This window comes from Tyto alba, unplaced genomic scaffold (genome assembly GCF_018691265.1).
Source record: "Tyto alba isolate M040663 unplaced genomic scaffold, T.alba_DEE_v4.0 Super-Scaffold_23, whole genome shotgun sequence".
Classification (NCBI taxonomy): Eukaryota; Metazoa; Chordata; class Aves; order Strigiformes; family Tytonidae; genus Tyto; species Tyto alba.
The window spans coordinates 962,595-975,286 of NW_024881297.1; the positions used below are offsets into that span (position 1 = coordinate 962,595).

General features: G+C 44.4%; 1 protein-coding gene across 1 annotated transcript; it reads left to right on the forward strand.

Moving 5' to 3' along the window:
• On the forward strand, positions 1-7,103 carry CCNG2 (cyclin G2). The gene is made up of 8 exons (XM_032992568.2): positions 1-275; positions 442-582; positions 1,481-1,618; positions 2,617-2,867; positions 3,015-3,093; positions 3,176-3,274; positions 4,172-4,377; positions 4,905-7,103. The coding sequence occupies exons 2-8, from the start codon at positions 472-474 to the stop codon at positions 5,035-5,037; spliced, it is 1,017 nt and encodes a 338-aa protein (XP_032848459.1). The 5' UTR covers positions 1-275; positions 442-471; the 3' UTR covers positions 5,038-7,103.
• Positions 7,104-12,692: the final 5,589 nt, after the last annotated feature.

The window sequence follows — 12,692 nt, forward strand, 5'->3', positions numbered from 1 at the left end:
CGCGCCGCCTCCATTTTGGTGCGGGGCTCGGGGCGGTGGCTGAGGGCCGGGGATGGTGCCGCTGCCTCGGGCAGCGCCGTGACTCGCCGGGGGAGGCGGGCGGGGCCGGGGGCGCAGGCGGCCCTGCCTGGATGCGGGGCCAGCGGCGGAGCCCACCCGCGTCCGTGCGGTGACGGGAGCCGGGCTCGCCTCCACCCCCCGCCTGCCCGCCGCAGAGGAAGCTGAGCGGTGAAGGCCGCGGGGGGTGGCCCGGGACCCCCTCACCACCTCCCCCGGTGAGTGTGCCGGCACGGCCGGGCGCGCCCTCTCCCTGAGGCGGCTCCTTTTGTTCTCCTCGCCACTGCTGGAGGCGGGGGGGGGGGGGTGGGGGGTGCGCCCGGCCGCCTTTGTCCGGCGGGAGGGAGAGCTGCCGGTGTTTGATGAGGTGTGTCTGCTGTGAAGGGGAAGGAGGATCCGAAGGCAGGGGAGAAGATGAGCGGCGAGGCGCTGTGGCTTTTCAAGCAGCTGAATCTCCACCTGGAGCAGGAGGGGAGGTTTCAGCCCCGCGAGAAGGGGCTCAGCCTCATCGAGTGCGCCGCCGAGGTGAGGGGGGAGCCGGGCTGGGGTGGGCGCGGAGGGAGGGAAGGGCAGGAAATGCGCATTTTTTTAAAAAAATAAAGCTCCGAGCTACAAGGGAGGTGTACGTTAACTTCTAAAAGTTAATTCTCTCGTCTATAACCGACAGTTTGTCTTTTGATTTAACATCTGTAGTTACTAACATACTTCGAGTGAACGCAGAACCAAGAGAAGTGTTTCATTTTCATCTTGGGAGCTTCCTAGCACTGTGTCGTACCACTGAAGGAAAGCTGGAATGTCAAATAGTCAATTAAGAAATTGGGAAATGACCAGCAGCTTTTCATTAGCAAGACCTGGGGGAGCGAACCTAGTATTTAACAGCAAAAAAATAAGCATAAACATTTCCATGTTAACGACCAGAGCGATCCTCCCAGAGTTTAGGGCAGGCTTACATTCCTTCAGATTTTTGTGAGGTTTTTTGGAAGAGGCCTTAACGTTTAACAGAAAAAATACCCGAGATCAGTCTCTGTTTTGAAAACAGAAATGTTGTCACTGAAATGCTGACATGCAGGCAAAGAGGAGAATAAGCTGAGTTTCGTCATCTCGGTTTCCGTAAGGTCAGGAGTCAGTATGTAGTCACGAATTTGATAACTATTGTCTTAAAATAACAAGTGCGTACTTGGAAATGTGGTTGTGCTGGGTATTGCACCAGTGAGACTCAGGAGCTGGCTGTAATACATGCACCTGGGGTGTGTTTTGAGTCTCAAGTATCTAAATTAATTTTTTTTAAGTGAAGAGAAATAAAGTATTTAAGGAACAAAAATAATTCCTCCCCTTTGATCTAAGTAAATGATGACTTACAAAGTGAGTGGTCAGTCATCACTGCTGCCACTGAATAATTCTGACTTTGCTTCTCTTGCCCTAGCATGAAAATACTCTGTGTCCAAGACAAAGGAATGCCAAGGTGGAAGATCTTTGGAGTCTGACCAACTTTTTTGGTTTTGCAACTGAAACGTTTGTTTTGGCTGTTAACATTCTGGACAGATTCTTGGCTCTTATGAAGGTATTTTGGGGGGAGAGGACCTGCCATAGTGTCAGCTGGGAATATGTGAGCTTCCTATGAACTTTCTTGTCTGACACAAATGGGAAGGTTGTGATCTAGGGCATAACTGTGACTATTTACTTATTCTATGCTAGCAACACTTCCGAAGTCCTCCTTTGTAAGCCTGGCATTGGGTACAGTTCTTTTCATCTCTAAAGGCAAGTAGCAGTGTGGTTTATTTCCTTTAATAGTCTGTAGCCTTCAGGAAGTAAATGTAGAAGGCAAAGAAAGGAGGAATTAGAAAGGAATAAAATTTAGTGTGTTACAGACTGTTTCTAGGTACTGTGTTAAAGCTTAGCTGAGCCCTGGAACTACTACCAAATTATCATTTCCTGGATGTTTTTCTTTTTGTGTTTGTGCTGCTTCATGGCAGGTAATTTGAACCTAAACCTGTTTGACATTATTAAGTTCGCATAAAAACTAAAGTTGCATCAGTTCACTGGTTGGCCTGACCTTGAGGTTGCACAAAACGTTATGCTGGTATACAGGAGAGAATAGCAGAGGTAAGAACAAGTTGTGGAGGGATAGGACTGCCTAGAACAGGCTCAGGCTGGATTTGTATAGGCTTTAAATGAGGGTAAGCGAGCACTGCCGCTTGGAGAAGCGAGGTATTGCAGTTCTCACTGCAGTTTTTGTTGCGTAGTGATGTGGAACAATTTCAATAGAGGGTGCTCAGCTGTTGAATTTCACTTCCTCTAACTTAGCTATGACTGACTGATACTGTTTTATTGGCTCTGTTACACTGAAACTTAAGTGATGAAACTAGTTATGACTAGGTGAAGTGTATGAGTTGACTGACATCAGGTCTAGCTGAGATAAGCAAATCTCTTTCTACTGAACTGTGAATATTCAGAACAGATCACCTAGGGCTGGGTGAGCTGTTGGCGCTGTTGTTTGATAAGCATGGTGTTTATGGGGGGAGGGGAGAAAGTATTCATACTGCTTCCTCTTATTTTTAGGTGAAACCGAAGCATTTATCTTGCATTGGAGTTTGTTGTTTCCAGCTGGCTGCCCGAGTAGTTGAAGAAGAATGCAATATTCCATCTGCCCATGAGATCATCCGGATCAGCCAATGTAAATGCACTGTGTCTGACCTGAAACGGATGGAAAAGATAATTTCAGAAAAGTTGCACTTTGAATTTAAAGCTACTACTGCCTTAACCTTCTTGCACTTGTACCATACTATTGTACTCTGCCATACCTCAGAAAGGTGAGTTGAGTTGCATGTTGGATAAGCCCTTTTTCTCTTTGACTCTTAAATGATTATGGCGTTGGCTCTAGACGAGGCAGCGCCTTAGTTTCTACTTCCTAACAAGTGCTTTTTGACACACATGCTTTTCTCTTGGGTGTCTTACAGGAAAGAAGTATTGAATCTCGACAAATTGGAAGCACAGCTAAAAGCTTGTAACTGTCGCCTAGTCTTTTCTAAAGCAAAAGTAAGTAGAAGTAGCTTTCTTTGACTTCTGTGGAGGTTTTGATTCATGTTATGTTGAGTGGTGGTTTTTTTTGTCCTTCTAGCCATCTGTCTTGGCCTTGTGCCTTCTCACTCTAGAAGTTCAGACTTTGAAATCTGTTGAGCTGTTTGAGATCCTTCTGCGTGTTCAGAAGCATTCCAAGGTAGGTATTTTCTGCGGATTGTTTTTAACATTGCTGGGACTGGCACAGTTAATGATGTGCAGTGTTACATTTAAGGGACCCCTGCTGTCAGCGTACAATGTTTACAGGTACTGTTTGGCATCAGCTGAAATAAGCAGTGCAGTGGGTCTTTAGGTGTCTGTGTGCAACTCTTGTAACGAATATGGTTTCATTGGTAGAATGCCAGATGCAAAAAACTGCTGCTTAGGAAATGAGGTCGGGTAGTCATTTTGTACTGGCACATCTTGGCAGCTGCCTGGCTGGTTTAAAAAAAACTAGATTAAATGTGTAAAATAGGAAGAAATGCTGATCTAATGCCTACACAATACATACTTTAACGAGCAGCTGATTGAACTTGTACAGTTCTAGCTGTATGTTCTAGAGAAGCTTCCTGTTGGTTTGTAGGACTGCAATGACTGCTGGGCTGGTTATTCTTTTTGCCTGAATAACTACCATAGGATTTACAGCTTCTAACTTCATGCTGTATCAGCTGATGGTCTAGAACAAGATTTTTGCTCATTGTCAAATTGAACTAACCCAGTTTCTTGAGGACTGGAAATAGTTCCTTAAAGTATGAGATTATTCTATTTTAGAATGGAATTATCTTGGTTCCATTTTTCCTTTGAAAGTGATAATGAAAATGATAACAGCAACTAATAGGCAAACTGTCAACTCAGACTTCAACATGGACGTTTCTAGGAGGGGTATAGGAGTTTAGCTTCAAAAGCACCCCAACTTTGACAAAGGTATCGGTTATGACTCATATCTTGACTGATTTTTTTTTTTTTCAAATAACTTCCAAGAAGGTAAAATGGAGGGAGGGGTTATCTTACGAGCCTGTGTGTAGTAGACTGAATAGGTTCTTTCTTTGCTTTTCAGATAAGTGATAGTGACCTACTTTACTGGAGGGAACTGGTCTCGAAATGCCTAGCAGATTATTCTTCTCCTGAATGTTGCAAGCCTGATCATAAAAAGCTAGTTTGGATTGTTTCAAGACGTACAGCCCAGAATCTACAAAACAGTTACTACAGTGTTCCTGAGTTGCCAACAATACCAGAGGGTGGATGTTTCAATGAAAGTGAGAGGTTGGTAGAACTTACACCAGGTGGTTAATTTGTTGGGAATTCTCATTTTTCTAGAAATGTTAAGGGGAACTCTGTATATCTAGGCTTATTTCACTAGTTGGAAAAAAAATACTAGCTTTGAAAATACTAATGGACTTTTTGAACACCATAATGACAGTTCCCATTTTTTTTTTTTTTAAATTCTGTTTAAGATATATTTTAAGTCCAAGTGCTTTGCAGGGTGGGGGGAGGTTGTTTTTGGTTTGGTTTGTTTTTTTTAAGGTAGGGTGGCTTATAAAGCCTTTAAGTCTTCTAAAATAATTTATATTTGATGTCTTGAATACTGGTTTCTTGGTTGGTAGGAGATTTTTGACATTAGAAGAAAGGAAATTGTACCTTGTTTTTAAGTTGTAGTACTGAGAAGCATTTAGATGGGATGTTATACTAGGAACCGAAAAGCATGCAAGAAAACACAGGCTTGGGGAGGACTTTGCCATTTTCAAGGGGATGTGCTTTGTTGAAATTACCTTTCCTACTGTTCCTTCTAGTGAAGACTCCTGCGAAGATATGAGCAGCGGAGAAGAGAGCCTTAGCAGTTCTCCTCCGAGTGATCTGGAAGGCGCCTTCTTCTTTGAACTCAAACCTAAAACGAAGTGGCAAACTCTTAGCTGTCGGTCTTAGCATTAAGTCTTGATTTTGTATTAGGCTGAGATTTTTAATGCACCAGAGTCCTTTGGCAATAATAAAGGAGGTGGTAATCTGTATACTGTATTAAGGCAAGAACTGCTGTGGTCTAGCAATGCTTTGAATGCCTGCCTTGGTTTTTCTGTTGTAATTTTAAGGAAGGAAAAAAAATCCCATTGAGGTCCCTAGTTCAGCAAAGAAGTTCATGTATAGTTCTGTTGTCAACAGGCATTAATGTAGTCCTGTACCTGGTGGTCCAAAGCGTTCAGCAGCTGAACACAGGAGCAGTGTGCCCTGGCAGCAGTGAAGGCTGATGGCACGCTAGGCTCTGTGAACAGAAGTGTAACCAATAGACTGAGCGAAGTAGGTTGTGTTGTTTTTTTTTTTTTTTTTCTGCCCTTTACTTGGCATTCCTTCTCGTTTTGGAACAGGGTCCAGCTTGGACTCAGGAGGTTGATCAACATGTGCGAGTCCAATGGGAAGCTGCCAGGACGGTTAAGTGATTTGGGACACAGGTCCTGTGAGGAGAGGCTAAGCAAAATGAATTTGTTCAGCCTGACACAGCGCCTGTGGGGGGAAAATGGGATTGAACAGCAGCCATCTAAGAGGAGGTTGCTGAAAGAGATGATAATTTCAGGGTCTTGACTGAAAAGCACGCAGGAAGAGTGAGAGGCTTTCATCAAAATGTCAAGTTCTTGGTTAATGGAAGAAGTTTGCTCTGTGGGGACCATCAGGCGTGGGAGCGGGCCAGGAGTGGGGCTGTGCGGTTTTTGTCCTGGGAGGTTCTTGGGATTCAACATGACAAAACCCTGGGCTTGGTTTGAATTCAGCGTTAACCCTGCTTTGAGCAAGGAAATTGGACTAGAGCCCTCTCGAGGGTACCTCTACTCTTTAGTATTTTGGGATTAGATCAAATTGGCAGAGCAGGTGACGTGGAATGATATGCATGCATAGTACCGGGCTGAAGTTATTTACTGTCAAATGGGCCAAACACCGAAACTGCTTTATAACACTTCGTGTGCTGTGCTCCTTTTCAGCAGGATCTTGAGTTGTGTATTCCAAGTAGTTCTTGTGTTTTTTTTTTTTTTCCTAAAGCTTGGTTTTTATAGACTTCAGGAATCCCTATGTCACAACAGGAGTATGCATGGCAAGAAGGAGGCTTCTACTTAATACTAGTTTTCACTAAAGGATAAGTAGGAAGCGTGTGGCAGGGAGTAATTTCATATTTTCTTTAATACAGATGTTTTTACACTGAAATTCACATTGTATACTTCAGTGGGTTTAAAATCTTAACATGTCAATCCATACTATTAGTTTAGACTTATTAACATGGTAAATCGTGGTAAGTCTACGTTCCTTTTAATATTTAACCCTTGTAGTTGTTTTTCAGTATATTCATGTTATTGAGTCATAATCAGACTTGTTTGCATGCTTATGTAAAGCAGTCAGTGCAGGAAAAGTTGATATTATGCAGTAATATCAGGTAAATGTGATGTTGATGAAGTAGTTAATGTTTTTTTTCTGAACTTTGTTATTGAAGCACAAATTGAAGTATGATTGTGTTTCTCCAATATTGAGAACATGGCTAGGTAGCAAGCGGAATAATTAGCTCAGATTAATGGTGTGAAGTGTGTTGGTGCCAAAGTAGAAATGAAGGAGCAAACAAGCTAAAGGCTGTTCTGTAGATGCAAGCATTGTTTTAGAATGGTAAGAGCGATGCCGTAAGTTCATAACTGTTATGTGATTTCAGTTTTATAAAAATAAAAAGTTTACAAAAATGTATATAAAAATGTAAATTAAAAAATGTACAGAAAAAAATTTAAAACAAAAAATGAACAGAAAATACTGTATTTTTTTACATTGTATGTAACTTTTTGTAGGTATGTTGCATGTAGATAGTAATTTATTGTGTACTCTGTATAAGTACTGTACATCTGAAGACTTCTTACTGCAAGTCTCTGTGCCTGGAAGCTCACTTCTGAAATGGAGTACTTTGGTCGCAGGTACCAAACCTACTGAGTCTTGTTTCGGTTCAAAAATAAACCAAGTGCTGTATTTGTTAACTGGTGTGAGTTACGGTTGGTTACTTGACGCTTTTGGCTTGCTCTTTTTTTTTTTTTTGGTGGTGTTATATTGCTTGTGTGGTACTGCAGCTGTCTTCCAGGTTCCCCAGAAGTTCTAGTAGGCAGTTTGCAAAGAAAAAAGAGACTTCTGCATGGCTTGCTACTGGATGTGAATCTCGTCTCAGCTTTGCTCCTGTCACTTGTAGGAGCTGGTGTTGGGGTATCCTCTGCTTCTCACCCAGCTGCAGCTGGGCTCTGTCCTGCTGGGGTGAGCGTTGGGAATGGTGTGTTTGCCCATCTGGCAAATCGGAGCTCCCACTACTGGTTCACTTAGGGGTTATTCTGGGCAAAGTGTTCGGGGTTTTGCTGGATTAGTGCTTGCTGCTTTTCCCAGTCTTCGGAGTGAAACCTGGTCTGGGGATGTGTCTGCATCTTGGCAATCCAAAACACTTACAGTAACTCATCAAAGGCAAACTTGAGCTGGTTTCCTTTTCGTCTCATCCTGCCAGAGTATTTCTAAGTGGCACCTATGTTGCAAAAATGAAGAAATAAAGGGCTGTAAGTGTTTCTCACTGGAAAGCTATACCCAGCCCTAGAAAACCTGAGAGAGCCAGGACCTGCCCTCAGCTGCCTGTGGAGGTGGCTGTAAGCATCATGATAGACCTGCTCGTTGTATCTTGCAGTAGCTTGATAGAGATCTTCCCCTTTGACCCTTTTTGGTTTGTGTGTGTGTTTGTTTTTTTTTTTTTTCCTCCCCTCATGCAAGGGATGGGAGTGAGAGAAGGTGTGAAGATGCTCCCTCTGCCAGGGAAGCCTGTGCAGCTCCGGCTGCTGCTGCGAAGGGAAATCTGCCTCGGGTGTTCCAGGGCTGGCAGCATGTGTGTGCTGGGAATGAATAGGGTGCTGAGGCTGCGGTGAGTGCTGTCACTCGCTGGCAGGGAGCATGTGTAGGAAGAGTAGGGCCACTGCTACTGTCAATCCCGAGTGTAATAACAATATTCTTTTTTTTTTTTTTTTTTTTTTTTTTTTACAGCCTTCATTGCTACTCTACTCTTTTTAAATGCAGGAACACACTACAAGGCTTCTTACTTCCCACGTATGACAGATGAGGGATGGACACAGAGTTCTGTATGCAATTCCCTTCTAACTGACATGTACCACCAAAAGTCAATTTTATAATGGAACTGTTCATCTTTGAAGCATGCACAGTAATGTTTTAAGAGCCATGGCTTCCTTGCTGTCTGTTGTGACCGCTTTGAACATGAAAGCTACTGCAGCAAAGATGTTCAGCTTCTACTTCAAAGGTGCCCACTCGGGTCGCTTGGGTACAGCAACCACCTCGCTCGGGAGTCGGCAGGTAGCGCGTGTGCTGTGTAGGTGGGCTGTTACAAAGGTAGGAAGCCATGGGCAATGTCCCTGGGTTTACTAACAGCTCGTGAGATGAGTATTGTTTAATAAAGCTTGAGGTGTAACATTCAGCCCCTTTCAAGTTTGTCCCAGCATGAAAAGAAATTTGCTTGCAAGAACATTGTCAGGTTTACATCTGTGGTTAGATAATTTAGGCTCAACTTTGATTTTTGCCGGGTCAGATAGCTGTGTATCCCTCAAAGGAGGTTTGCCTGGCTTTGTTCAAAGAATGGGACTTTTGGTGGTTGACTTGTTTTTAATAGCAGAGGTGTACATTATTTCTAAATGCTGTTTTGGGCTTGCTTGTACCACGAGGTGAAACTTGGAACACTTGCGGTCTCAAGAGTTTAAATACGGGCTCATTTTCCTAACTGCCTTGTCAGTAAGACTGGTTTGGGTGGGGGCTGAGAGGGAATGCTGCTGTGGGGAAGGCATCCCCTGGGACAGCCCCTAGCCCTATGGTTTCAGTGCGAGCTCTGGGATGTTCCTCCCCATGCCTTTGTGAGAGAGCACGTTGCCTAACCTATTTGAAGTGTGGAGCTGAAGGTTTGCATGGGTGTAAGATGAGCCCTGGTTTCTGAGAGGATCTCGAGATGTTATCATGCTGCTCACCTGCTCTGCTGGGGCTGAGCTGGGCTGCAAGGGATTGGTAGTGGAACCGCTTCTGTTTCTAGTGAATTCTCATTCCATAATTAAATAATGATAATGGCCTTTTAAACAGGAAACTTGACTTCTCTACCACTTGATTACTTAACAAGCGACATGAAGCAATAAAATCTTTCAGCGTAAATCAGTCAGTGTGTTCAGGCCCTGATCTTTAACAGCTCCCAGTTTTTTCTGGTGGAATAAGCAATATGTTTCTGTTGGCTCTGTGCTTGACTGTAGAGTGAAAGGCTGAACAGCAAAGGAAACAGTTGATCTGAAAGACGGTGCTGCCTGCACAATCTCACACCGTCTCTTCGCTTGCTTGTGAAGGCGCTGGAATACTGGGTGAATGCCTTGTTCCTGTGATACCAGTTAGCTATGGCAGCTTTGGAGCTCAGTGAAATGTGAATCAGCAGATATTGGGGCAAGACCAGAAACCAGCTTCTGTGCTTCCCAGTTCAGTGTACATTGCATAGGGCCCTCAACAAGGGAATACGCTGGTGCTTCCATCTCTGAATGATGTCGAACTCACAGCTGCTGTTTTCAGCTCTCCAAAAATCTTGATGCGTGTGAGACGGATGACTCAAAAGAGATTTTAAGGATGTGCTTCAAGGGACCAGCAAAATGTGCTTTGCTGACACACACGTTCAGAGAACAAGATCCATTTTGCTGTGCAGAAGTTAGTAGGTATGTTTACACATGAGCAGTAGTTTCATCATCACTGGGGAGAGACTGAGCAGGGGAGATAAATAGGAATGGATGTGTAACTACAGCTGAGCAAAGCCTGTGCCGGGTGTTGTTGCTTAACTGCATACCTTTTAAGCAGGAAAAGGCATGGTTTTAACTTCACGTCTCAACTGTCAGGTTTTAAGTTCTTGCTCTGAATTCCCGTTGTGTAAAAGCTTTTCTGGAAAAGGGTCAATATAGATGAGATAATGTCTAACATGTGCTGACAAAACTGCCATTACTAACTGGATTCTTCACAAAATGGCCACTGTTGTTGCTTAAGCAGAGTGCCAAGTTGTATAAACCAAGAATAGTTAGTGGTGGAGATAAGCATGGAAGTCATCAGTCAGTATAGCCGAGAGAAGCTGCATATAATAATAAAACGTTTAGGCAGCTCTAACTATGGCCACCGTCTACTGTGTGTCATATGAGCAGATAATCAGTATTATTTATCTTAAATGTTGCAACTGTGGTGTGTCGCATAGCCTTATTTCATGGCTTAAGCCTCTAACTGTCTAGTGTAGTGCATATGCCAACAGGAGAAAGTTGCCATAACAACTGAATGAAATCAATTAGAGTAATAAGCAATTAAAATCTCATCCTTAGTGTTGCATAAACATAGCATTTTGCTCATGAATTATTAGTAATCTTGCCTCTAGACCTGTATGTTCTGTTCCTGATTTGCAATCTCAACGAGTTTGGAATTAATGAAGTATTTCATTTCTCCTTCAAAGAGTGCTGGTGGGTTTTTTCTTTTTGGCTGCAGCACGTATGTCTTCATCGGAGAGATGGGAACACCATTAAAACATCTAAATGAAGGAGGCATTCGTGATGGGACTTCCAGAACGCTTGGTGCTGGCTTCATTCCCACCCAATGAAGTCAACGGGAGAGCTAGCCTATGGTCAGAAATTTTGTCCTGGACCTAGAAAGGCAAATGCAATTCCTTCTGTCACATGCTTCCTCCTTGACCTTCTATTTCTGAATCGCTTGCTTCCTTTGTTCCCCCTCAGTAGAACAAAGATAAGAATAGCTTCTTGCTGTAGTTCTCAGTTGTCAGGGATAAATCAGCTGAAAACAGAGAACTATGAAGCTGTTGTGGGGAGGTGGGATGTGTACGGGCCCCTGAGAAAGTAGGGCGTGCGTGCTTCGGTGGGAGCAGAGCTAGGCCACCTCTTTCTTCCCAGCATTTCAGTGTTCCTATATAAAGATGTGCCCGGTTGGGGATTTCCACTCAAATGTAACGTTGCCTTTGGTACCCTGGCAGGACTGCTGTTCTGACCGGTTGGTAACATCCTCCCCCTGGCCCCGTTGCTGTGGGAGGATGTACTCGGCGTTTTCCGTGCACGGATCCCCCCGTTTGCTGGGGAGGTCCTGTGCCGGGCCTTGAACAGCGCTGTGTGTGCGCCCGGAGCTTTGCCTGCTGCGCATTACAGGTGGATGCACGGACCAAGCTAAAGAGAGTTGCAGTCCTGCAAGTTACGCCAGGGTGGAAATGCAACATCTGTTTATTTTGCAAGGGCCGGCATGCTTACTTTCTGAGGATTTCATGTAGTTGTGGGTAAAATGTTTCAAAGGTTAGAGTTGCATTTATAATCCCAAATCTGCAAGGAACTTTGGAAAACATTACTGCGGTCTAAATAGCAGTCTCCTCACGTACAGTGACTGAGCCAGGGATCTAGAAAGCCTTTTTCATCCAGAGCTCAATTATTAACTATGCTAGGGAGCAAAAGGGCTCGAGGTGATCCCTGATTTTGGCTTGCTGTCCTGCCAAGATTACAGAAGCAAAGGCCGGTAGTCTAATGGTTTGTGCCACAGAGAATCAGAAGCTGGGTGCGGTTTACGTGCCAGCTCCTTGCCCAAGATGTTGGCATGGTGGCAGGCAAACAGGAGGGGGAAAGCTGCTCTGTGACAAAGAGCAGAGCAGCGCGTTCCTCCCTTTGCTGTACCGGGAGAGCAAAGGGACTCCGCAGGTCCCAGCCGGTGCCCTGTGCTCCTGCAGCAGCGCTGTGCTGTCCCCCACACCACACTGCAAGAAGCAATTTCAGTGGATTGCTCAGGAGGCCGAGCCCTCCTCCTCTTGGAATGCCGCTTGGCAAATTCAGCTGTGCCATCTTACCGGAGGCCCTGTCCAGTGCATCCAGAGGTCATCTGTCTGATTTTCCTGAGCTTTTATTGTTCCGTTAAAAGTAATCCTGCCACCTTGATCCTGGCTGGCGGTCGGGAAAAGCCACACACTCAATGCTGTAAATGCAACGCGATCTACTTCTATCAGCTGTGAAATCAAATGTGGCTCCACTGAAGGAATTTGGTTTGGTTCTCTTCACAGGATGCATGCTTTGATCCGTTACCTCCACAGCCTGCCATTGCCACTGGAATAGCTGCTGTTAGTATTCTTACAAGCCCAAGATAGAGATTCACTCTTGCACCCCAAGCTCTCTAATGCCACGTTAGTTCTCAGGCTGCTGTTTTCTTTAGCATCAAGCAAGGGACGGTGATGACACATACTGCTCTGATCTGTATGTGTGTACACTGTGTGGCTCTTAATGCTTGTGAAAACACGGATTTCTTTTTCAATGCAAAAAACCCACGTGCACCTTATCCTGCCAAGCAGAGAGGAATGCACAGTCATATAACACGTCAAGTGCTTGTTCGCAGTTGAGTGCTAGGCAGCTATTATCTATGTTTTATCATTTGGATGGGAGATGCCTTTGCCTAAGGTATGTTAAATGGGGGAGTGTTCTCTGAACATGTTCTCTGGTGTGAACATTTGGCATGAGGGGTGGTTTCCATCTGAGGGTCTGGGTCCTGAG